This window comes from Momordica charantia, assembly GCF_013281855.1.
Source record: "Momordica charantia cultivar OHB3-1 chromosome 1 unlocalized genomic scaffold, Mcharantia_2.0 BLBB01000001.1, whole genome shotgun sequence".
In the NCBI taxonomy this organism is placed as follows: Eukaryota; Viridiplantae; Streptophyta; class Magnoliopsida; order Cucurbitales; family Cucurbitaceae; genus Momordica; species Momordica charantia.
Window position 1 is genome coordinate 19,196,248 of NW_028275157.1, and position 25,947 is coordinate 19,222,194.

A 25,947-nucleotide genomic window follows, 5' to 3' on the forward strand; every position below is an offset into this window, starting at 1 on the left:
CTATAAATATCCATTTCTTACAATTCTTCATGAGTTCACCTCAACAACTCACTCCATCTAAAATTAAGCAAGAACTTTAATTTACGAATACAAAAAATTTCTATCCATCTTCATTATCTTATTTTATTATCTTATTTTGACATTCACATAGTTATGTTACTCATATTTTTACCTATAATGGTTAAAAGTAATCAATTAGAGCTCAATTAAACTATAATTAAAGTTTTATTTACTAATTCAAACAATTTCTATCAATTTTTAAAATTATTGTAATTTTTTTCAAAATATCCGTCGACATTTTGACATTTCCATAAAATTGAGATTTCGACGTTTCCATCAACAACGACATTTCAAACCTGGTTCGTTAAGTTATACACAAGATTTTAAAATGTCGAGATCTCAATTTCATGGAAATGTCGATGTGGATGGATATTTCTTTAAAAGTTAGAAAATTTTAAAAACTTCACAAATTATTTAAATTAACAAATAAATATTTATCTATTTCTAAATAAGTTTAAAATATTAATATTAATATTATATATATATTAATGACATTTTTGTTGATATTTTTTCTATTTTTTTTGATTCTTTTGCACTATGATAGAAATATCGATTTATACCTTGATTATGTCATGTCGAATCCATGAATGCATGAAAATTTTGATGGAAATGTTGACGTATCGACAAATATTTAATACCGTGGTCATACTTGAAAAATACAATTAAAACCCCAGGATAAAAAATCGCACCTTCCATAAGGAGATAAAAAATTGCACTTTCAATGCGGCAATAAAAACTCCCACTTTGCCAAACCGAACATAACTCAAGTGGTTAAGACACTATCTCTCACTAAGAGGTCATGAGTTTGAATCCCCACCCCAAATTGTACTAAAAAAAAATAAGGGTAAAATATATTTTTGGTCCCTAAATTTTAAAAAGTGAGAGTTGGTCTCTAGCCTTTAAAAAATAGTTGTAAAAGGTCCTGAAGTTAAAATTCTATTAGTGTCACTAACGAAAGGCTGACGTGGATGAGGAGTGGGATATTTAATAATTTTATATAATTATTTTTAATTAGGTGGTATTTTTTTAATTTCTCCCTTCCCTCCTCCTTTGGTTCGTTTTCTGTCCCTCGCCTGTCTTGCAAAGATATCACATTCCTCATCAAAACTCGTATTCGATGTTCCCGATTGAGAATTGTCAGTAATTTCAATTTTGCGGCTTGGATTTTTTCCACTACTATGTGTTTTTTTGTTTTGTTATCTTCTTTTAAAATAATTTTAAAATTAAACAAATTAATTGTAAAAGTTGTTCGTGGTTTTTATTATTATTTTTTTTTTTAGTTTTGCTAAATAACTGATCTATTATCTCCCATTATAATTCTTTTTTCAACTTATTCATAAAAACATAAGTATGAGATATCTACAAATTGCTCACTATTTAAATATATTCCACAAATATTATCTCAAAATAAAGAACAATGCTTACCTCTCTACTATGAGGAGAATTTCCTACTAACCATCCTTATATTTTTTACAAGTAAGAAAGAGGGAGGTAGAAAGAGAGAGGCGAGTTATAGGTAACTTTTTCTTCCTAAATAAATAGTTACTGAATTTTTAGGGGGGTAAGTAGTATTTCAAAATAAAAGAATAATGCTCTCCTAATAGTTGATTTTCTTGCGCGTTCCTACTAAACTTTTTACCACTATTTATTTTTTTAAGGAAAAAAAAAAAGAAAACAAAATACCTCTCCATCAGCAATATAATAGACATCCAGTAAGAAAGTAGCGTCGAAAATAAAATAGGAAAAATCGATAAAGAAAAATGGAGATCACAGAACTTATTTGTAACTTCAAATTCGTTGTTGAACTGAAGCTAAATACAATTGATAAGCCATCACTTCTCCAGCTTATTTAAATATAGTTGAAATTTAGAATGGAAAATACTTAGATATTTGAATGGGTTTTGAGATAGTCCAGAAACTGGTCGATTAAGCTGTCTTCCTTTTGCTTGTTGACAAACAAATCCTTCATCTCTTTGATTTTGTCCCTGTAAATCTGACCTTCCTCCTTCAGCATCACCAGCTTCAGCGACTCGGCCACGGAATCCCTGCTGAACCATCCGTCGGTCTCATCTCTGGGCACAGAATAAGCCATTTTCTTCTCCTCCAACACTCTCGCATTTATCCCTTGGTCCGCCAAGAACGTCACCAATATCAGTCCTATTTCCCACTCAATCGCCTCCACCACCGAGCTCCATCCTGAGTGCGTCAGGAACCCGCCCACCCCCCTGTGGCTCAGTATTTTCAGCTGCGGCGCCCACCTGGTGCACACCGCCCCCGCCCTTCCGTCCGCTCCTCGAACCCTTCGGGTAGCCGGATCGGGTCCGGGTCATCTGGCCCACGCTGGGTCCTCAACACCCAGAAAAATGGCAGCTCCGACTGCTCCAACCCGAAGGCGATCTCTTCAAGCTCACATTGGCTCGGTTTGGCCTCGCTCCCGAACGCCACATAGACCACCGAGCCTCTCGGTTGTTTGTCGAGCCACTCCTTTATCGACCGCCACTCTGGGTTGTGGTCCCCAGTATCATACTCCGTCGTGGGGAGTTGACCCACGGGAGAATCGGTTTCCCGTAGATATCTCCAAGTACTGGAATCCAGTCGAGGTCGAATTCGGGGCATCCTCTGACAAACACTGCATCGGCATGGTGAGCACACAATTTTAACCGCTCCAGATCGGAAACGCCAGTGACGTTTTCGGTGAAGCCGTCGAAGATCTTCACGACTTCGAAGTAACGAAACGCAACCGTCGTGGGAAAGGGAATCCAGTCGGTAGTGACGGTGAAGTCCTCGGGGTTTTTACGATGATCTCCCGACAGAGGACCCAGAAACGCGAGAAATTGGGGAGTGTAAATACTGAAAAAAGCGGTTTTAATGCGGAGATTGGGACCGATCTCTTGGGGCAGCCAATAGGGAGCGAAGTCATACAAGATCCAATCAGCATCGGAGGATTGGAGAAAATGGGTGAGTGGTTGTTTGAGGAGGTCGTGGGCCTTTTTGAGGTACTGAACTTTGTCGTAAGCGAGGTCGGTGGTGGCCTCTGCGTATTGAGGGAGATTTTCGACTGAAGGGAGAGGGAGCTCGATGAAGTTGATGAGGGGAGCTAAATCAGGATGGATTTTTGGGAGACGGCGGATGTTTGCGGGAGTGGATACGAAGGATACGCGGTGGCCCTTTTGAGCGATGAGCTTGGAGAGCTGAAGATACGGAATCATGTCGCCGAAAGCCAGCCATGGGAACATTACTACATGGAGCTTCTTGTCGGCAGCCATGGATGCTCGATCGGGAAGATTCCTCTTGCCGGCAAAAGAATGGGGTGGAGGGAGGAACGTTATCGGAACAAGTTGAAATGATAAAAGAGGGGACCATACTTCTTTATTTAAATATTTCATTTTGGCATGTTCTTAATTATCCCTTTTTTTTTTTTTTTAATTCACGTTTTTCACATTTCTTATACTCAACACTATTTTCAGTGTTGCAATATGAGGGAGAATTTTGAATTTCGATAAAAAAAAATCTATGAAGATTCTAGACACGGTTAGATGTATAAACGATGCCAACAAATTGAGACGACCAACTATTAAGTTGAATGATGGTAACATTTTCAAGATTGCTAAATACATTTAAATGTTCATCCATACTGAATCAACAAACTAGAACTTTGATGGTGGGCCATTTAATAAAGCTAAGGTTTGAAGATGTTAGTTGTTGTATAAACAAAAAGATATTATACAAAACATACAAGAGTATGACGTTGGCCCTTAATTATGAATAAACATAACTTATAACTTACAAATGATATAAGAATTAGTTCTCGTTGAGAGATCTAAAGAATTATATGCTTTGTTATAGAGGTATGGGTGAAGCGCTAAAAGAAATATGAATTAATAGACAATTTATAATGTATGAAATTAGAAAGTTTGGAATCTTGAAATTAACTCTAAAATAGAAAAGTCTTTTTATTTGTCATAATGACCCAAATAATGTAAGGAAAAGAGAAAGCCAAATAATGCGATAGATCTTCTCTTCCAATGATTTGCCCTTCTTTGATTTGCTCTTCAAAGAAGCCAAGAAGCAAAAATAAGGATCGAAATCGATCCAGACAATACACAAGCAATGAAATTGTTGAAAATTGTTTCGGCCAAGTGGTTTGTTTAGATGCTATTTTGGTAATTCCACCTTCGAATTTGTTGATGTCAGCAAATAGTTGGAAATTATTTTATTTTATTTTTTTGAACGGAGTTGGAAAAACTTAATTTATAGATTTAGGTGAATTGTGTAAATCCAAAAACATTTTCCGACAAAATGGACAATTATCCTAGTTATTAAATAGATTACACTACTTTTTTATTTTAGAAAAATAGATTGCAATCTTACTTTTCTTTATTTCAATTTTCAACATGTAAATTATATAATATTTTTCTTTATGTAACTAAGCATTGAGCTGATTGGTTTCTACTCTTGTAAGAAAAGAAAATGGGTTTCCATTATTTATTTCATTATATTTAATAAATTAGTTGGAGGCATCCCACCTCCCGATCGTATATTACTAAAATATATATATCAGTATGAGAGTGAAACGTCATTTTCCGATTAAATTATGTGGTGATATTTTAAGTGCACAGTTATTTTATTCATAAAATTGCAACTTGCCACTATCTATGCCATGCATCACGTCAAAAACTGCAGTATCAGTTTACATTTTCTTCACGCATTGAGTTGTCCAACGAGCATTGGTGAACTTTAGCAATTTCTTAAAAAAAAATTAATTAATTTGGCTGGTTTTGTTTTATGTATTTGTTTAATTTTAGTATTTATATTTTCAAATAATCCATGTATTTTTAAAAAGTGATTAATTTAGTCTCTATTTATAAAATTTCAACATAAATTTTATATACAATAAAAGCTCTTTAATACAAAAATTTGTAATTATATGTTACGAAATTTAACGAGTAAATTATATTACTAAAATTATAATGAAAAGAAATGGAGATAAAATGAAAACCAATTAATAAAAATGGTCACTTTTTAAAATTACAAAGTTCTAAAATACAAAAACTAAAATAAATAAAAGTGGAGAGTATTTGTTTTGAAAGGAACATTTTAAAGAAAATAAATTAATATTATATTTAAACTTTTTGGCAGTAAGGGTAGATAAAGGAAAGAAAATATTAACGAGAGAGACAATAAAGTAAAAAAAAAAAAACAAAAATCTTAAATGAAAAATTCTAGGCTCTAGCTATAGCAAGCTCCGATAACCCCCTCCTCCCCCAAATCTCGTCATCTTTAGTAATTTAAGTTTATTTATATTTAAAATCATATGAAACTTTGAATACTTAAATATTTAGATAGATCTAATATTTTTGTCAATGATATTCAATCATACACTACTCCCCGAGATAATAATTGCACTAAGTCAACAAATTAAGATGTTAATAATTAAAAAAATAAATCGAACCTCCACCCATCTCTTGCAGTCTTATTTGAACTAAAAAGACCAATTTATTTGTTGGATTGGACATTTCTATGACCTAATTTTAACACTTAAAAAAGGTAAAATTTTGTAGGATCTTTTTAGTTCAAAAAATTTCTTAAATTGATTTTGAGTAGGTAACAATTTTACTATGTATCTAGTGAGCACACTGATACTTATTCTCTTCGATATCTAATGAGCATCAATATTTTATTAAAAATGATGTGATTTGAAAATAATTTATAAAAATCAAATTAGAATATGAACAAAAAAGAGTATAGTATCCTGTAGTACTAGAATTTTTCTCATTTTCCAATCCCGTGACAAGTCATCTTGTGACAACGTTGGTAGCTGTGACTCGTGCTTGTAATATAATGGGTGTAGAGCTACTTTGAACATAAGAAGTACAGAGAGTTACTGTACATGGTAGTATGGTACCACTAAACTAATCTACCAGTAAGGCCTGAATAATGGACCATATAGCTGAAATTCCGTAATTTCCATCCATGGGCAATTATGTAATTTCAACCCTCAGTTGCACCAGTGGTCTGTCCTTGTGATTTCCATTATACCACGTGGCTGCCTGGTGTCTTCGCATTTTTTCAAGCATTAATTGCTGCTGAAATGCCAAATTTTGGGGATGAACCAAATAAATGTTTTGAAGTAGATTGAACTAACTTGTACATAATTGCAGATGCTCTGAGATTACAGTATCCTCAGCAAGGTTTGAGATCTGATTGGAGCTTATTATAGTATTTTTATAATCAAGTACACAAAATCAACAAACTCGAACCAGATGAGATTGAAGATGTGTTTGAGAGTGATTTTGATATAGTGGAATCACTTTTGTCGTCGTGAAAATCACTTCCATTTTCATTAATTATGTTTGGTAAATTAAAAAAATTGATTTTGGGAAACACAAAATCACTTCAAATTGGTTTTGAGTGGTGATTTTAGAAAATCAATTATACTTAAATCTTTTTTTTCAAAATAAGGCAATATTCTCTAAATACACTTAACTAAAATTTGTTTATGGAATTTAGAATTTGCAGCTGTGTTGTGTGGTCTCATTAGTGGTACGAAAGGCCAAAATATATATTACAAACAGTAAGTTTCAGAATGAATAAAAATATTGATTTGTGACAAACTGCACAAGTATCAGCTTCCAAGTGGAGAATCATGGTGCAGTTCTGCCATGCAGTTCTTGCTCACCAAGCTTGTTACCTGGGATTTATTAGGGTTTGTTGAAGGATTTATTTGTAGGAATGTTGAAAATTTATTAAATCTTCCAAGAATGAACTTACTAATATTGATGTAATTTATACATTAATTTAATACAATTTGTATTTATATTAGATTTGTTTTTATTAGTTTGTTTTTATTAATTTAGTATCTTCCTTTTTTATATGTTATTTTGTACACCAAATCAATTCATATTAATATATAAGATTTTTTTAGAAAATAATTAACATTAAAAATAGTTTTTATTTTCAATTTTAATATTTTTAAATAAGATAATTATATAATGGATGTTATAGAAAATTAAAATACAGGAAAATGTAGAAAAAAAAACTAAAATACAGGAAGCTAAGAAAAGAAAAAAAATTAAAATGCAGATAATTAAAAATAAAACTAAAATGTAGAAAAATAATAAAATGAAAATGTGGAAATGGTTGAAATAGTTGAAAGTTCAGAAATTTCAAAAAATTAAAATGCACAATATTCAAATGTAGAAAACAAAAGTGCAGAAATTTCAAATGTGGAAAATCTAGATGTAGAGAATTCAAATGCAAAAGAATCTAAATTTAGAAGATTCAAATGCATAAAACTAAAAGTTAGAAGAAAAAAAATATTAAATAAAAATAAAATTAAATGTAGAAAATTTAAGTGCTTAAAACTCAAACTCAAAGGTAGGAAATTGCAGAAAATTCAATCGTAAAAAATTTAACGGTAGAAATTAAAAATAAATAAAAATGCAGAAAATTCAAATGAAAAAAAAAAAGAGAGAAAAATGCCTAAAATTTTTGTCAAATAATTTGGAAAGAACTTATTATCAATATATATATATATTATATATATATATTTGGATTCTATTCGTTTTGTGTTTTTGAAAAAAATTTCCAACAAACAACTTTTTCAATTTTTTTTAAACAGAAAATATTTTTAATTGCAAAATGAAAATGCAAAAGAAATATAGAAAAAATACACAAATATAAGTACAACAAAATGTGGAAAACAAAAATCAAAACGTAGGAGACACTTATCTTTCAATTTGAAGATTAATGTCTCGACGTAAATTTATGAAAAAAAATTATTAAAACTCAATAGAAAACACAATAGAAAAATTGTGAAAATGTAGAAAAATAAAGTAAAATGAAGAAAAGAATAAGCAAGATAATGTATTTAGATGCATAGTTGATTCTAAGAGTTTTTTTTTTCAAAAAAGTAAAGTCAAAATAAAAGTGAGACTGCTTTTGAGAAAAAGAAATATTATTTGCTTAATAAAGTTTTAGGGATGTTATCAATCAAACTCACCTTTAATTTTTTGAATTATATATTTTAAAATTTTGAATTGGAATTAAAATAAATCTAAAAGTCAAATCTATATTTTAATCTAAATACGAGTATAGTTCAATGGTAATTGACATGGATCGGGACTGGAATCCGTTATATTTTAATCTAAATAAAATTTTTAATTTATTTATGGTGCTGGGTTATCCTTGTCTCCGTTAAATGTTTTGGTTTTAGGACTAAGCAATTAAATATCCTTCCTATAACATGCCATTGTCACTTATCAGATATATTATTATTTTTTAAAGGCATCATTATTTTGATTCAACATGGGTAAGAATATCGACATAATAATGTAAAAAGTTTTCACAAAATTTTATTAATATCAACATGAATATTTACAATAAATGCTTAGTTGAAATTGAAGCTTCTACCTTTTCATTTAAATCCTTAGCGTTTTCGTTTCAAAAAAAAAAAAAATCAGCGTTTTAGGCACATTCTCTTCCTTTTATTTTTCGCATATTTCCTAGAAACTTTACCTATGAGATTAACTAACTTAAAAAAGATTGCTCTACACGAGCTTAACTTTAAAGATTTATAAGTGGACTACCAAAAATAAGTTACATTTTATTGATAAAGGTGGTAACAAATACTTTTTTTTAATACAACATGTAGGAGTGAGAGATCGAACTCACAACTATTAGAGGTTTATATAGGTTTATATTGTTTATTTAGCAAGTTTGTTAATTGGGAGTTATTCTGTTATTGTTGTATTATTTAAATACACTTCTCATGTACAGATATTTTGTGAGATGAATGAGAAGAGATTTTTTACAACTAAAATGGTATCAGAGCTTTCTCGTTTTGCGTGCCATTTTCTTTGACATCTAGCCTCCATTTCTTTTCCTTTGAGGACAGCCGTCTCTTTCATCTTCGTTTTCACCTTCGTCTCCATGGCACCTGTAATCCCACCGATTTCGGTTCATTCTGAACCTTCAATTGATCCTCCTTCCACTGATTCACCTAAAATTTTGACTGCTTCACTTCCTTCTGCAATCGAAGCTGTTTCAAACCCATATTATCTGCATCATATTGATAATACTGGTATTGTTCTAGTGAATCAAGTCTTAACGGAGGAAAATTACAATTCGTGGAGCCGATCGATGTTGATTGCCCTTTCAGTCAAGAACAAGTTAGGTTTTATCGATGGAACTATTGTTCGTCCGACGGGTGATCTTCTACCGGCTTGGATCCGCAATAACCATGTGGTTATTGCATGGATTTTGAATTCCGTCTCCAAAGATATTTCGGCTAGTATTTTGTTCTCTGAATCCGCTCGAGATATTTGGCTAGATCTTAAAGAACGTTTTCAGAAGAGTAATGGTTCTCGAATTTTTCAACTCAAGCGTGATCTCGCCACACTCACTCAAGAACAGCAATCTGTAAGTCTCTATTTCACTAAATTGAAGACTTCTTGGGATGAGTTACAACAATTTAGGTCAATTTGTACCTGCAATTGTCTTTGTGGTGGTGCCAAGGAAGCTGCTGTTTTTCTTCAATTGGAATATATGATGACATTTCTCATGGGACTCAATGAATCATATACTTCAACTCGTGCTCAGATCCTTTTATTGGATCATCCGCCTTCTGTCAATAAGGCTTTTTCGTTGGTGCGGCAAGAAGAACAACAACGCGCGATTTCAATTTCTGCTACTCATGTTGTTCCTTCTTCGTTTGCCATGGCAACCCAACATTCTACTACCAATTCTGCTTCGAAGAACAGTTCTTTGAAAACTCGAGGCAAGGATCGCCCTGTTTGTTCTCATTGTGGACTTATTGGGCATACTGTTGACCGTTGCTATAAGCTGCACGGCTATCCACTGGGCTATCGCAATGGTGCCTCGCGTTCTTCGTCGTCTGGAGCACAGTCTGCTACTTCTACTTCCAATTCAAAGAAGGCTATTGATTCCTCTGCCATGGCTGCATCTCACACAACCACTGATGTTGTGAACCAATGTCAGCAACTTATCCAATTGTTACAATCGCAGATTTCGGTCGGCAAGTTGTCCTCTGATGCTGATTCTTCTGCTTCTCATACAACAGGTACTCTTATTCAGCCTTGGATAATTGATTCCGGTGCTTCGACACATATATGTTGCTCCAGGAAATTATTTGCTGATTTGCATAAGATCTCTCTTGTTAGTGTGAATCTGCCAAATAAATCTCGATTTGTGGTTGATTATTCGGGTTCCATACGCATATCTGATGATCTTGTGCTTCATGGCGTATTGTACATCCCTGAATTTCATTTCAACCTAGTCTCCGTCAGCATGTTATTGAGAGATATGCCCTCATTATGTGTGGAATTCTCTAACTCTTATTGCATCCTTCAGGACAAGTCCATTTCGAAGATGATTGGCAGGGGTAGTTTGCATCGTGGCCTCTACATTCTTGACTGACCATCGGTTTGCTCGCCTACTACACATTCTGTTTGTGTATCTGCATCTCTACATAGTTCTTTTGATGTTTGGCATAATCGATTTGGACATCCATCTCCTAGTAGATTGCATGTTCTTAAGGATGTTTTACCCATTGATGATTGTTCTTTGAAGAATTCTGCTGTTGATTCTTGTAATGTTTGTCCGTTGGCCAAACAAAAACGTTTATCATTCAATTCAAATAATCATGTGTCTGATCACCCTTTTGACCTTATACATGTTGACATTTGGGGGCCTCTTGCTCATGTTACATATTCTAGGTATCGTTTCTTTCTGACAATTGTTGATGATTGTAGTCGTTATACGTGGTTGTTTATGTTGCGTCACAAGTCTGATGCTCTCACTGCTATTCCTCGATTTTTCTCCTATGTTGAGACTCAGTTTGGTACTTGTATTAAGGCTTTTAGATCAGACAATGCTCCTGAATTATCATTCAAAGAGTATTTTCTTTATAAGGGAGTAGTGCATCAGTTTTCTTGTGTAGAGAGACCTCAACAGAGTTCGGTTGTTGAGCGCAAGCACCAGCATCTCCTGAATGTTGCTCGGGCTTTGTATTTTCAGTCTCGGGTTCCTATCAAATTTTGGGGGGAATGTGTTCTCACAGCAACTTATCTTATCAATAGAACTCCTTCTCCTGTCCTTGCGTGGCAGTCTCCTTTCCACGTTTTGTTTCAGTCTGATCCAGATTATTCTCTGCTTCGCGTATTTGGTTCTTTATGTTATGCATCCATTTTGAATGCTCGTCGAACCAAATTTGAACCCCGAGCTCGACCTGCTGTTTTTCTAGGCTATCCCCCTAGCATGAAGGGATACAAACTATATGATATTCAGGAGAAACGATTTTTTATATCACGAGATGTGGTGTTTCATGAAACCAAGTTTCCTTTTCTGACGACTCCAGATTGTGATATTGAGTTGGACCCTTTTCCTGATTTGGTTCTTCCTAATGTTGTGGATTTTCATACTGAAATGCCAATTGGTCATCCAGAGTCTTCTGTTGTCACTCAGCATCCTCTTGGTGCAGACTTTGAACATCACTCTTCGGTTTTAGGAGATCATTCCACTATGGTTGAACCACCACAGGTCGGTTCCACTTTGGTTCAAAATAATGAGGTTATTTCTGTTCCTGTACAGCAGCCTATTGATACATCTTTACAGTCCTCTGTTGATCCGTCAAATTTGGTCCCTCGACGTTCTACTCGAACCACCAAACCGCCTTCTTATTTGCGTGACTTTCATTGCAGTCTCTTGGCTCAACAACCTTCACCTATTACATATACTAAGCATCCCTTGGAGCAGTATGTTTCTTACTCCAAGCTTTCATCTGCTTATTCTACCTACATTTTGAATGTTTCTACGTCTTATGAGCCTCAATTTTATCATCAAGCTGTTGAATTTGCTCATTGGCGTGATGCCATGAATGTTGAATTACAAGCTATGAATGATAATAATACTTGGACTGTTGTATCTTTGCCTCAACATCGTCATTCAGTTGGATGTCGTTGGATTTATAAGATTAAACATCGTTCAGATGGTTCCATTGAGCGGTATAAAGCTCGTTTAGTAGCCAAGGGGTATACTCAACAGGAAGGTCTTGATTTTATCGAAACGTTCTCTCATGTTGCTAAAATGGTTACTGTCAAGGTGCTCCTTACCCTTGCTGTTTCCAAGTCTTGGCCGTTAATACAATTGGACGTTAATAACGCATTCCTACATGGCGATCTTGCTGAAGAAGTTTATATGGATTTACCGCTTGGCTATCATCCTTCCAATCATATTGTTTGTCCTAAGGGGAGCGTTTGATGTGTCGCTTGAACAAGTCCATCTATGGTTTGAAGCAAGCCTCTCGCCAATGGTTTGCTAAGTTCTCCATGGCTTTGATAAGCCTCGGTTTTCAGCAATCAAAGTCTGATTACTCCTTATTTACTCGTGGTACTGGAGTTTCTTTTGTGGCTCTTCTGGTTTATGTCGATGACATTGTTATCACAAGTGTTGATATTTCTATTATTCGGTCTTTACAGCTTTTGCTTCACGACCGCTTTCGCCTTAAAGACCTTGGATCTTTGAAATATTTTCTTGGTCTTGAGGTTGCTAGAAGTTCTAAAGGGATTTCATTGTCTCAACGACATTACACTTTGACTCTGTTAGAAGAATTTGGTCTCCTTGGGTGCAAGCCAACTGCTGTTCCTATGGACCCTTCTACTACTCTTCGGCTATCTGATTCGGATCTTCTTCATGATCCTACTGTCTATCGCCGGCTTATTGGCAAGTTATTGTATCTCACAATATCTCGTTCTGATATCACTTATGCGGTCCATAAACTCAGTCAGTTTGTTTCTAAACCGTGCAAATCTCATTTGGCTGCTGCTTTCTATTTGCTACGATATTTAAAAGGCTCCCCCGGACAAGGTGTGTTTTTATCTGCTTCTTCTTCCTTTAAACTAAGAGCTTTTGCTGATGCCGACTGGGGTTCTTGCCCCGATACTCGTCGATCTACCACTGGTTTTTGTGTCTTCATGGGCACATCTTTAGTCTCTTGGAAATCGAAGAAGCAGACTACCATCTCGAGGTCCTCTGCTGAGGCCGAATACAGAGCTTTAGCTGCTGTTTCTTGTGAATTGTTATGGTTATCTCATCTACTTACTGATCTTCAAGTTGATTTCACATTACCTGCCTTAGTTTTTTGTGACAATCAGGCAGCAATACATCTTGCAACCAATCCCGTCTTTCATGAACGGACAAAACACATTGAGTTGGACTGTCATTTCGTTCGTGATCGAGTCCAAGATGGTTTCCTGCGTTTGCTTCCGGTTCGGTCTGCTGCACAACTTGCTGATGGTTTTACAAAACCTCTTTCTTCTGTAATTTTTCGATCTCTTATGTCCAAGATGGCCTTGTTAATATTCACTGCCCATCTTTAGGGGGAGTATTAGAGGTTTATATAGGTTTATATTGTTTATTTAGCAAGTTTGTTAATTGGGAGTTATTCTGTTATTGTTGTATTATTTAAATACACTTCTCATGTACAGATATTTTGTGAGATGAATGAGAATAGATTTTTTACAACTAAAAACAACCTCACGGTTGGAGATATATGTCGTCAATTATCTATGCTCACTTTGATAAGATAGTAACAAATACTTGACATAGCCTCAAGATCTCTCTCATTAAGATACGATGTGACTGATTCAATGGTTGTCACTCGATGAGATGATCAATATTCCTCACAGCTGAGCAATGTGCATTCTCAAAGTATCTTTATCCATATGTGTCTTTTTTTACAACTCATTATTTTTTTAAAACATTTTTTGTTTTTACATTTTTCTCTCTTAGTTGTCAAATATTTAATGATGGTAAGGACAAGATCTCCCTTACTAATGCGGAGCCAAGTATTTTCTTTTGACAACTAAGAGAGACAAAAACAAAAACATAAATATTTTTTAGAAAATGACGAGTTGTTAGGAAAAATTTTATTCATAACTTTTAACCCTACATTATAATTTTGACCAATTAAGCTTGTTTACAAAATCAAAATATTCAAACAGTAAAAACAAGTCAATGGAAAAATAGTATAGATTTTTTCTTTCTACTACATAGTCGGGATGAGAGACTCGTGAATTCATGACTTTTTGGTAAGAGATAGAGGCTAATGACATATACCACAGATACTTAGTAAAAGTTTCTAGGACGTTGGACACCAAGCTTCTATTATTGATTTGGAAGCAAACATGGATAATAGTTCATACTATTAAAAAATTGATGGTTAATTATTATTATTATTATTATTATTTTAAAGAAAGAGAAAAATGATCTCTTCTTCCCCAGCCAATTGTAAAAAATATAAAGGTGGTAAAATAGTAGATATTTACTCATTGTTAAATACTTAAGTATTATTATTACTACTTTTTTTAGTACAAAATGTAAGAGTCGAAGATCGAACTCATAATCTCGGAGATGTGTGTCAATTATTGCAATTATTTTCATAACATTATTCCAAAAATAAAAAAATAATGCTTACTTCCCAACTTGTCAATAGGAATTATTGTCAACCACCCCTATTTGACAAGTATTATACAATAATGTAGAAAGAGAAAGAATTGAGAAACTTCTTTTTTTCCAAAAGAAAGATAGGTATACAATTTTTTTAGTGGTAGTCAAAAATTGAACCGATAGCAAGGAGGTATGGTCGGAAAATAGAATAGGAAAAAAAGAACAACTAAATCCAAATAAATATCATTAAATTGAAAGAGAAAAATGGAGCTGCTGGAGATCACAGAACTTATTTTTAATTAATACTTCAAATTCTTTATTGAATTTATTCTTTAAATATAAGACTGTTCATCGAAATTTATAATTTTAGTGAACTTACCTGAAATTAAACATCCTCACCGGCGTTTGTATGGGTTTTGAGATGGTCCAGAAACTGATCGATTAAGCTGTCTTCCTTCTGTTTGTTGACAAACAAATCCTTCATCTCTTTGATTTTGTCTCTGTAAATCTGACCTTCCTCCTTCAGCATCACCAGCTTCAGCGACTCGGCCACGGAATCCCTGCTGAACCATCCGTCCCGCTCATCTCTGGGAACGGAATAAGCCATCTTCTTCTCCTCCAAAACTCTCGCATTGATCCCCTGGTCCGCCAAGAACGTCACCAATATCAGTCCTATTTCCCACTCGATCGCCTCCACCACCGAGCTCCACCCTGAGTGCGTCAAGAACCCACCCACCGCCCCGTGGCTCAGTATTTTCAGCTGCGGCGCCCACCTGGTGCACACCACCCCCCGCCCTTGTGTCCGCTCCTCGAACCCTTCCGGTAGCCGGATCGGGTCCGGGTCATCCGGCCCACGCTGGGTCCTCAACACCCAGAAAAACGGCAGCTCCGACTGCTCCAACCCGAAGGCGATCTCTTCAAGTTCGCGTTGGCTCGGTTTGGCCTCGCTCCCGAACGCCACGTAGACCACCGAGCCTCTGGGTTGTTTGTCGAGCCACTCCTTTATCGGCCGCCACGCTGGATTGTGGTCTCCAGCGTCATACTCCGTCGTGAGGAGCTGACCACAGGGAGAATCGGGTTCCCATAGATATCTCCGAGCACGCGAATCCACTCCGGATTGAAGTCGGGGGATCCTCTGACAACCACTGCATCGCCGTGGTGCGCACACAATTTTAACCGCTCCAGATCGGAAACGCCAGTGACGTTTCCGGTCACGCAGTCGAAGATCTTCTTGATTTCGAAGTAACGAAACGCCACCGTCGTGGGGAAGGGGATCCAGTCGGGAGTAACCGTGAAGTCCTCTGGGTTTTTACGATGATCTCCCGACAGTGGACCCAGAAACGCCATACATTCGGGAGGGAAAACGCTGAAGAGAGCAGTTTTAACGCCGAGATTGGGACCGATCTCTTGGGGCACCCAATAGGGAGCGAAGTCATACAAGATCCAATCGGCGTCGGAAGATCGAAGAAACTCTGTGAGGGGTTGTTTGAGGAGGTCGTAGGCCTTTTTGAGGTACTGAACTTTGTCGTAAGGGAGGTCGGTGGTGGCCTCTGCGTTTTGAGGGACATTTTCGACTGAAGGGAGAGGGAGGTTGATGAAGTTGATGAAAGGAGCTAAATCGGGATGAATTTTTGGGAGACGGCGGATGTTTGCGGGAGTTGAAACGAAGGATACGTGGTGGCCCTTTTGAGCGATGAGTTTGGAGAGCTGAAGATACGGAATCATGTGGCCGAAAGCCAGCCATGGGAACATTACTATATGGAGCTTCTTGTCGGCGGCCATGGAAGGTCGATCGGGAAGATCCTCGCCGGCGAAATAATGGAGTGGAGGAAGTGACGTTGTTGGGAAATATTTTAAAATGTAAAATATTTGGCTGTGGCTCACGGTAGAGGGAACAATACAAACATAGAATAAAAAATAGGATATTTGACTCTCGGTTTGGACTTATTTATCCATATTCATAGGATTTCTATCTCAAAATCAATTGGGAAGAGAAAAGTAGTCGTAATGATTTTTGTCGGATCTTATTTTTTTGGATCGGATGTAACTCTGATACTATATTAATATTCATGAGTTTCATCTCAAAACCCAAATGAGAAGAGTAGTTCATGTCTATTATAAATTATTGTAAGATTTTTTTCTTTTCTAGGTTACTTTAATATTATCTCCCTTTGTGAATATTGAATGTTTGAAACCTAGAAGAAAAAATATATAAATGAAATCCATTTTAAACTAGTGGTAAATTTTTCGATAAGATAAAAATTGTTCTCACTAGTATTGTCAATATTTCCATGATATAAAGGACAAAAGTTAGTACTGAATAATAAATGCGAAGTATTTTTCTGTACAAATTTCAGAGACGCCTGCAAAAAATAGAAGGTAGGTACTATTAGCTTGAAAAAAATAATTTACCAATAAATATTTGACTGTCCTTAATTCTTTTGAAAAATATAAAGATTTCATATTTAAATAGATTACACTGTTTTTTATTCAAAAAGTAATAGATTGCAATCTTACTTTTCTTTATTTCAACATGTGAATTATATAATATTTTTCTTTATATGACTCAGATTGAGATGATTGGTTCCCACTCTTGTAAAAAAGAAAATGATTTTCGAGCTTACTTTTTAACATGGTCATTTCTCTTTATATTTATTTTATAATATTAACAAAATAATTTATCGGATCACTAATATTTATATTTTAATAAAAAGTAGCATCCATCTTTCCTTTTTTAAGAGAAATTTCACTCATATATTTAATATATATTATTTTCATCTTTTTCCAAGTATAGCTTAAGCTCTACATTTATGATTATACTATTATTTTAAAATGTAATTATTTTTTACTATATTTGAAAGTATATATTTATTTTATGTTATTTATATGTAAATGTCTTTTTTAATCTAATTAAAGAAAAAGATATTATCAAGTGAAAAAGACTTTTCAACCATACACTCAGGGTATATATTTTCGACTAAAAAGTCGTGAATTCAAATCTCTCTTTTTACACTAACAGGTAGAAGATAACTTACTCATTGAAATTAATAGGATTACACTTTATGAAAGATTATGGAAATCGTTGCATTTTTAATTCATGACTCTTTTTAAGTGTGTATATATTTATATTTGTTGAGAATATCTTTATTATGTTATACAGTTTTTAAATATTTTTAAATTCATAAAAATTCGAAAGTAGAGAAGAATTCAAAATTCATTTTTGAATAAAGTAATATATTTATAGATTGGCATCTAAATATATAATATAATATGTAAGGGTTAAAAGCATGATTAAAGAAAAAGCTGGAGGCATCCCACCTTCCGATATTATATTACTAAAATATATATAACATTTTTTTTATAATAATAAATAGAGTCATTAATTATGTGCAACTTGCCGGTCTCTCTGCCATGCATCACGACAAAAATCGTCCCATCAGTTAACAATTTTAGTAATTGTCCAATAAGCATGGGATGAACTTTAGTAATTTTTTTTTAAACTATCATTTTTGGTTTTTTTATTTTTTTTATTTTAATTTATCTTAGTATGAACATGACGTAGCTTAACGATAAATAACATCTACTTCTTCTCTTGAAGTTGAAAGTTTGAACTCTCATGCCTTAATTTCATGTATTAAAAAAATTTGATTTATTTTAATTTTTGTACTCTTCAATCAATAGTTTTTTGTTTTTATACTTTTAAAAAGTGACAAATTTAGTTTTTATTTATAAAATTTTAATACAAATTTTAGACTCAATAAGAACTCTTTTTTATACAAATTTATGACTTCATCTCATAAAATTTAGTAGGAAAGTATCATGTTAAAGTTATAATCAAAATAAATGAAATAAAAATAAAAGATCAAAATGATCACTTTAAATATAAAGGTGATATTAAACTAAAATAAAAAGTACGGGATCAAAATAATATTTTAACTTTTTATTCATTTACAGTAACGACAGATAACGGAAGGAAAATTAGAGGACAACAAAGATAAGTAAAATTATAATAATAAATAAAATAAAGAAAAATAATCTTGAGGCAAGATTCCGACAAGCTCCATCCAAATCTCATCGTCTTTTACTAATTCAAGTTTATTTTATATTTCAAATCGTATGAAAACTTTTAAATATTTGGATGTGTTGATGCGTGGATTTTGACTCTCCGACTTTTCTTCTCGCACACACCAAACTCGATGATAAGGGAACCAATACCTGCAAAATCAAACCAATCTAAACCTGTGTTACCTCAGTCACACGGGCTCCGATGTTTAAGTTAGCGAGAGAGTTAAGAAAATAGTTAGCTAAGGATCAGTCACCTGCCTCTTCAGGGTTGGATCTCACTACTACTTTATAGTCGTGAAGATGATTCAAGAACCTCCGTAGCCAAACCTTAATTCAGCGTTGCAGGGCCCGAGGGATCGTTGATCGCAGGCGGGAGATTCACGGGCTGGGCCATGGGCCGAGCAGGGGTCGGGACCGAGCCCTATCGGCCCGGTTGGTTCTCCACCGGTCGCTTTCCTCGTTCTCTGCCTCGACACTAGGTCATTCTTTGGGCCGGCCCGTTACGTCGCGGGCCGGTCTCCCCCAATTGATGATCTAAGGCTTCAACTCCTTGTCTCGTTTCTAGTCGTTTTCGTTCTCTATAACAATGGCCCCCACTAAACATAAGACGAATAATTGTGTCAAGATCTTTGTTTTGAGAGTACTTGTCGCTTGTCGTTACCACGAAATCATTGTATATCAGTGGCTAATAACGTCAAGGTTTCTAACACAGAGCTTCTACTAAAAGCTTTTAATTCAATTTTGGATTTTAATGCTTGGTTCTTGCCACTGGTTTTGTGCCTTGAGATTGTCGATACTATTCATGAATTGGAAGTTTTTTCAAATTTTCGTTGACCACAATCAAGTCTCCTGAGCCTAGTTTTATTCTCATATGAGTTTAAACCATTTACTTTTGGCTTTGGGATCGATACCTTTGGGTTTCTAACCTATTTGGCTTTTGCCCATGTTTTATACCTCAAGGTTTACTCCCGGGTTTCTAACTCACTTGGCTTTTGCCAGTGGCTTTTATACCCTGAGTTTAGTCGGCACCCTTAGGTTTCTAACATATTTGGCTTCTGTCGGTTTTTTACCCCAAGTTAAATCAACACCTTCGGGTTTTTAACCTATTTTGGCTTTTGCCATATGGTTTTCTACTCGTGGGTTTCATTGATTGGTTATGCTTTGCCTGTTTTCTGTTCAACCTTGTTGGGCCTGTACACATGCCTTTTTCAGCATCTCGGGATTCTTTTCCCTGGTTTCACTAATTGGCTTTTTAGCTTATCAGCCTGCTTCTAGCTCCATCCCAATTTTGAGTTTCTTGATTGGTAGATATGTAGATATTCAGGTCGTAGATATGTAGATATTCATATAATGCCCCCTGCTTGAGAAATTTATTTCAGAATGAACATAAAAACTCAAGTATCACTTCGAATGTCGAAGACGTTATTAGTAGGAAGATCGTCCTGTCGAAGATTTAGTTACAATAACCTTCGAGTTGTAGTATTGAGCTATAAGATTTTTGTATTCAGTCGTTCGTAGCCGTGCTGTTTCTCGATGTTCTTCTAATAGGTCGATGTTGAGCTGTACGGATTCATTGTTGTCAAGTAGACTGAATTGCTCTACCCTTGGGGAGGGGAGTCCAATTTCGACTGATACTACCGCTTCAGAGCCAAATGATAGTAAAAATGACGTTCCTCCTGTCGAAGTACAAGGTGTTGTTCTGTAGGTCCATAATGTTGGGAGTCCTCTGCTCACAACCCTTTGAACTTTTCTAATCTGGTCTTCAGAGTTCTTTTGATGATTTTGTTGACTGCTTCAACCTATCCATTAGCCTGCAGATGTGCTGGTGAGGAACAGATGTGGTTCTGATGTTGACCCGTCGATTTTCAGCTGTTAGAGGGACCGATTCTACCTTCTCAGTCGGTTCTCCCCTGTCAAGGGTGGTCGAATTAAGTCGTTGACCACGGTTCGACCTTGCTTCACCCGAGATGTCTGTCGCTTTATTCAGACCCGACGCTGGTTCTCCCCTGTCAAGGGTGATCAGATTAAGTTGATGATCAGACTCGGTCTTGCCTCACCCGAGTGATTGGCCGCTTCTTTCAAGCTCTTCTTTTCGAAGCACTGATGGCTCTCATCAGGATTCATGTCACTTTCGGATCAAGTTGATGATCAGGGCTCGGTCCTACCTCGCCCGAGTGGTCGGCCGCTTCACTCTACACGCCTCGGATCGGAATTTCACCTCGGATCGGGATTTCGCTTCGACGAAGCTTGCTTTACTGTATCGTCCCCATAGACGGCGCCAATTGTTGATGGGTGGATTTTGACCATCCGGCTCTTCTTCTCGCATATACCAAACTTGATGATAAGGGAACCAATACCTGCAAAATCAAACAAATCTAAACCGGTGTGACCTCAGTCACACGGACTCCGATGCTTAAGTTAGCGAGAGAGAGTTAAGAAAATAGTTAGCTAAGGATCAGTAACCTGCCTCCTCAGGGTTGGATTTCACTACTAAGCCGTAAAGATGATTCCAGAACCTCCGTAGCCAAACCCTAATTCAGCGTTGCAGGGCCTGAGGGATCGTTGATCGCAGGCGGGAGATTCACGGGCTGGGCCGTGGGCTGAGCAGGGGTCGAGACCGAGCCCTTTCGGCCCGGTTGGTTCTCCGCCGGTCGCTTTCCTCATTCTCTGCCTCGACGCTATGTCGTTCTTTGGGCCGGCCCATTACGTCGCGGGCCGATCTCCCCCAATCGATGATCTCAAGCTTCAACTCCTTGTCTCGTTTCAGGTCGTTTTTGTTCTTTATAACATGATGGATCTAATATTTCGATGTACAATCATACACTACTCCGAAAGACATTAAGGCAACTTATTAAAAATAATTAAAATATAAAATTCGAACCTCCAACCATTCTTTATAACCTTATTTGAACCAAGAAAACAAGTTATTTGTTTGATGGACATTTTTATGACCTAATTTTAACACTCGATTCAGGATTTTTTTTTTTTTTACTTCACTTCACTCAGAAAAGCTCAAACCTAGATCTTAGGAGTCAACACCCAAACCTGCACTAACACCCAAAGGTGCTATTACCTACTCAAGTTGTTCAACAAGTGAAGAACGAAAATAAAGAAGACAATAAAGAGAAGAAAAATATGCATTGCAACGTAAAGTCAAAATTAACATGTCTAGCTTACGTCAAAATGAAAATTCGAATTCATAACCTTTTGATCAAATATACATGTCTTAACCGATGAACTATGCTCACATTGACTTGCCTAGCTTGATAAAGCAATTTCCTAGCAAAAAATTTTTAGTATAGCAGATAAATACTTCATCCATTCACTACCGGCTCGAGTCCATCAATATTAAAAAAGATAATTTATAAAGACCAAATTAGAGTGTGAATGAAGGGAATATGATACACTCGTGCTACTACAATTTTCTTCATTTCTTCATTTCTGTGACTCGTGCTTGTTCATAAATATAATGGGTGTAGAGTTGCTTTGAATATAAAATTTTGGGTTACTGAGAGAGATTTACATGGATACCACTAAAGAATTGTTTCCTATACTATTTACTTGAAGGCGAAGTCAATCTAGCTTCCTCTGAATCATGTTTTGATGAAGAATCCCCACCCATCAGTTCTTGGAAGCCTTCGACCTTCACTGGTGGAGCCCTAACGACGCCAGGATTCCTGCAAACAAATGAGAATGCTACAGCTCAGCGAAGAACCAGTTTAAAAAGCTTAAAGTTTCTTTTCTTTTTAAAATTTGAAGTTCCTCTTACGGTGACTGGATTTGGGGCATTTGCAGAGACGACATCTGCCTGAACTGATTTACCGGCGAGGCATGAATATTGGACATGGCTGCAATATGCTGCTGGCGGAACTGCATTGCAATTTGCTGCTGGGGCTGTCTGACGTTAAGGGCACTTAAGGCGTTACCATCCATGGGCAGTTCTGTATTTTCAACCTTGACTTGCACCAATGGTCTGTCCTTGTTCATTTCCATACCAGCAGCACGTGGGGTTGCTGCTTGGCGTCTTCGCATCTTTTCAAGCAATAATTGCTGCTGCTGCTGCTGAAATGCCAAATTTTGGGGATGAACCATCTGCTGCATCTGGGGATGCATTTGTCTAGGCATCTGCAGATCCAACAAACTCTCTATCATTCTCAAAATACGATATTGAGTTTTAACTTTTAACCAGTAATAGAGAGTAGAGTAGGCCAAACAAAATACAAAAATAATGCAAAGGTCTTAACAAATGGTTAGGTGGAGATCCGGCTGACAAGCTCCCTCAAAGCTCAAAGATTCACAATAGACGCAATCAATTCTTTTTAACAATGATGGCATGTGAAGCAAGGATTATTAAAGAATGAATTGTTATAATTGCTCTAAATAACAAAAAAGTTATGTAGTTGCTCTAAGCAACGATGGGGCCTGTATGTCTCTGTATGAGAGGAAGCAAGAGAGTTATGTCAGTAGAAGAATATCCAGCTAGAATTTGATATTCACTGTATAATGTCTCCAGTTACGTGAGAAAATCATACAACTAAAGACTGAAAAATAAAGACCATATAGAACAAGCGGAAGTCACACAAAACAAAAGTTAATATGCAGGAGAAAATATAGGTATACATACTTGTTGCTGAACTTGAAGAAGGCCCGGATGCTGTGCCTGCAATTGTGGTTGGACTCCATGAACTTGGTGCTGAGTCTGTCGTGCTAGATTTCTGGAACCATCCTTGACAAGTTCCGCCAAAGGTCCAAAATTACTGCATGGGATAAAGAACCAAAGAAATGTTTTGATGTAGATTGAACTTAACCGGGACATAAATGCAGATGCCCTCTAAGAAAGCTCTTTGAGATTACAGTACCCTCAAACTTTGAGATCGGATTCAAGCTTATTATTTCTATAATCAAGTACAGAAAATTCAAAACTAAAATACCAGCCTTCTTCTGAAGCATTTGTTCTCTTGACAAACAGATTGACGGCATCAATATAAAATTATAGGCCACAAAAGTTATGCAAATAGGTAAGAGATGGAACTAGGAATGAAGACTTCAGAGGCATGGCACGAAGAATTGAGGAAAGGAGATGGAGAAAATTATTAATTAGTGAAAAGTGTTAGTCGCAGGAGGATTGTTTGGCCCTTAAACACTTCATTCATATCACTTGGTTACACATTAACCTCATGAAAAACTAATACGAACTCAAACGTACCTATATCCCATCGTTTTAAGGAACATCCTGAGTAAATCCACTGCTGAACACTGCTTTCTGTAACTATCTGCAAGTACTCGCAAAGTACTGCCAAGTTTACAGATGTGACAACTCAAGAACTGGGAGAAAACCTCCAATGGAACTTCTGTGGCACCTTCAAACCCCATATTCATCAGCATTTGAGCTATTACCATCTGAGACATCTGAAAACATTGCTCTTGACCAAGATTTTTCCTGCTCACTCCGGATCCACTTTTCGCCCGGTAATCAGGCTTGACACCAAGCCTCTCCATCATGACAGGATTCCTAGTCATAGGCTGAGGCAAGGTATCAATGACTCCAGAAAGTTCCAGTTTTCTATTGTCTTTCATGTCATCAGGAGGCGGAAGTGCACTCTCCGGCACACAGTTAAAAGTAAACATAATTTCGGGGAAAAAGTTAGTATCATCTTCAACTGAGTTACTGAAATCAAAAACAGAACTTGAAGCATTTGCTGAGACAGAATTTCCAAAATTTGTCAGCTGATCGTCCTTAAAGACCATGCGCCTTTTCTTATGTTTCTCAAGTAATCTAAGATAAGAAGACATTTCCTCAGCTGTTCGTTTGTCTGACATATTGTTCCCACGCGACAAACGATATGGCTGTTTGACTCTATACTTCTCAATGAACTGATTGTACCAAGTTTCAGGAAGTTCATTTTTTAATCTATGGGACGAATCACCAATTTCAGATTCTCTAGATCTTGGCCCAGCACTTGGAGCTGCTTTTGACTGAATCTGCATAACCAGCCAACAAGTAAGGAATGCGGCACTTTAGGGATCAGCCAGTTTGAAATATAGGTTATAACCACTCATAAGTATAAATAAGCTCAGTTATATCAGTATAAATCATAAACCTTAAAATAGTTTAAACTTCAAATTTGCCTTCTTATTCTCTCTGCAGGTATGCATGCCGCCTAGGCAGACATGCCGTCCTATCTATAAATCTTCTAATATGAACATTGAACAATATTTAAAGCCACATCGAACTGGACTACAAACTTAATGAATCAAGGGAGTTAACCCTTCATCATATTTCTGTTCAAGAACCATAATAACAGGAAAGTTATCATTCCGTTATGCACTCATGCTCACTGGCATATTATTATTATTATTTGTGAAAATGGTAAAATTATGTTTTGGGAAAAAAGGCCTAAAATAGAACTACACCGTAGTTGCAAATTCAAATTTAAGGAGAAATTGCAAAAGCGTCACAGGATGTGGAACAGAAAGGAGGAGCATGGTGCCTTTAGAGGCCAAAAACCAGGAGGCGATAATGGTATGTGAAAAATGGAGTCTATCCGACAATTGATCAAATTATAAAGTCAGCATTAATCGTAATTTGTCATTAAGTACTTGCCATAATAAAACAAGCATACGCATGAGACCTGAGACAGCTCCAATTTCTTTTCATGACGAAATAAATTTTAATTAGGGCATGGTTATTCAAATGTATCTTGAAGACTACAATGAAGGAGCACATAACAGAACCTTGCCGGAAGCCTTGTTGGATGGAACACAGCCCTCCCGCTGCTGAACCCCGTCCTTTGAAAGATTTTCTAGTGTAAAATATACATCGTCACCATGGAGCTGCAAGTCTGCAAAACATGGCACGAAGCTCAAGAATACCAATTACCAACCCGAAACGGGAAACATGGGAACCGTAAGCAAAACAATAATAAAACTCGAAAGGAATCTTACAATTAGGATTGAGCTTGGAAATAGCCAGAGACGAGGAGGATAAAGGATTTGCAGTAGAATAAGAAGGCGAAGAAGGAGAGGGAGTGGAACGCAGGAAGAGAGAGACGCTTGCTTTATCGAAGAGGAGGGCTCGAGCCCTGAGTTGTAGCTGGATCTGAGCCCTCGATTTTGAATCGTCGGTTCGCATGAACGTTTCCCATGTGGAAGTGGAAGAGAGAAAGGGGACGAAGATGGAGTAATTGAGATCTCCAAGCCAAGTCCGCCATACGCCAAGCGTCTCGAGCTTTCGAGCTAGCTCGTAGCCCCGGCCATCGTCGCCGAGGAGAGCCATCCCAAGAGAACAAATTACCTCCCGGAAAAGTAGAAGCCGTCCGTGTCCGGCGCGCGCCCACAGAAAAAGCTATATGTTAT

General features: G+C 36.3%; 2 protein-coding genes and 1 pseudogene across 3 annotated transcripts; all 3 read right to left on the minus strand.

The window, feature by feature from the left end:
- Positions 1–1,786: 1,786 nt before the first annotated feature.
- LOC148213394 (UDP-glycosyltransferase 91A1 pseudogene) lies at positions 1,787–3,606 on the minus strand (annotated as a pseudogene).
- An 11,147-nt stretch (positions 3,607–14,753) lies between these two features.
- On the minus strand, positions 14,754–16,545 carry LOC111005320 (UDP-glycosyltransferase 91A1). Its single transcript, XM_022276778.2, is given in 2 exon segments — positions 14,754–15,591; positions 15,594–16,545. Coding segments are annotated over 2 exon segments (1,395 nt in total). The 5' UTR covers positions 16,309–16,545; the 3' UTR covers positions 14,754–14,911.
- A 5,394-nt stretch (positions 16,546–21,939) lies between these two features.
- On the minus strand, positions 21,940–25,933 carry LOC111005886 (transcription initiation factor TFIID subunit). Of its 2 annotated transcripts, none has more exons than XM_022277553.2 (6): positions 25,537–25,933; positions 25,327–25,433; positions 23,798–24,567; positions 23,216–23,348; positions 22,361–22,716; positions 21,940–22,268 (listed from the first exon to the last, which is right to left on the minus strand). In XM_022277553.2, exons 1-6 carry the CDS (start codon positions 25,865–25,867, stop codon positions 22,145–22,147), a joined length of 1,821 nt encoding a protein of 606 aa, XP_022133245.1. In that variant the 5' UTR covers positions 25,868–25,933; the 3' UTR covers positions 21,940–22,144. The 2 variants fall into 2 exon arrangements, with proteins under 2 accessions (XP_022133245.1, XP_022133243.1); XM_022277551.2 differs by having other exon boundaries at positions 23,798–24,573.
- Between the last annotated feature and the right edge of the window lie 14 nt (positions 25,934–25,947).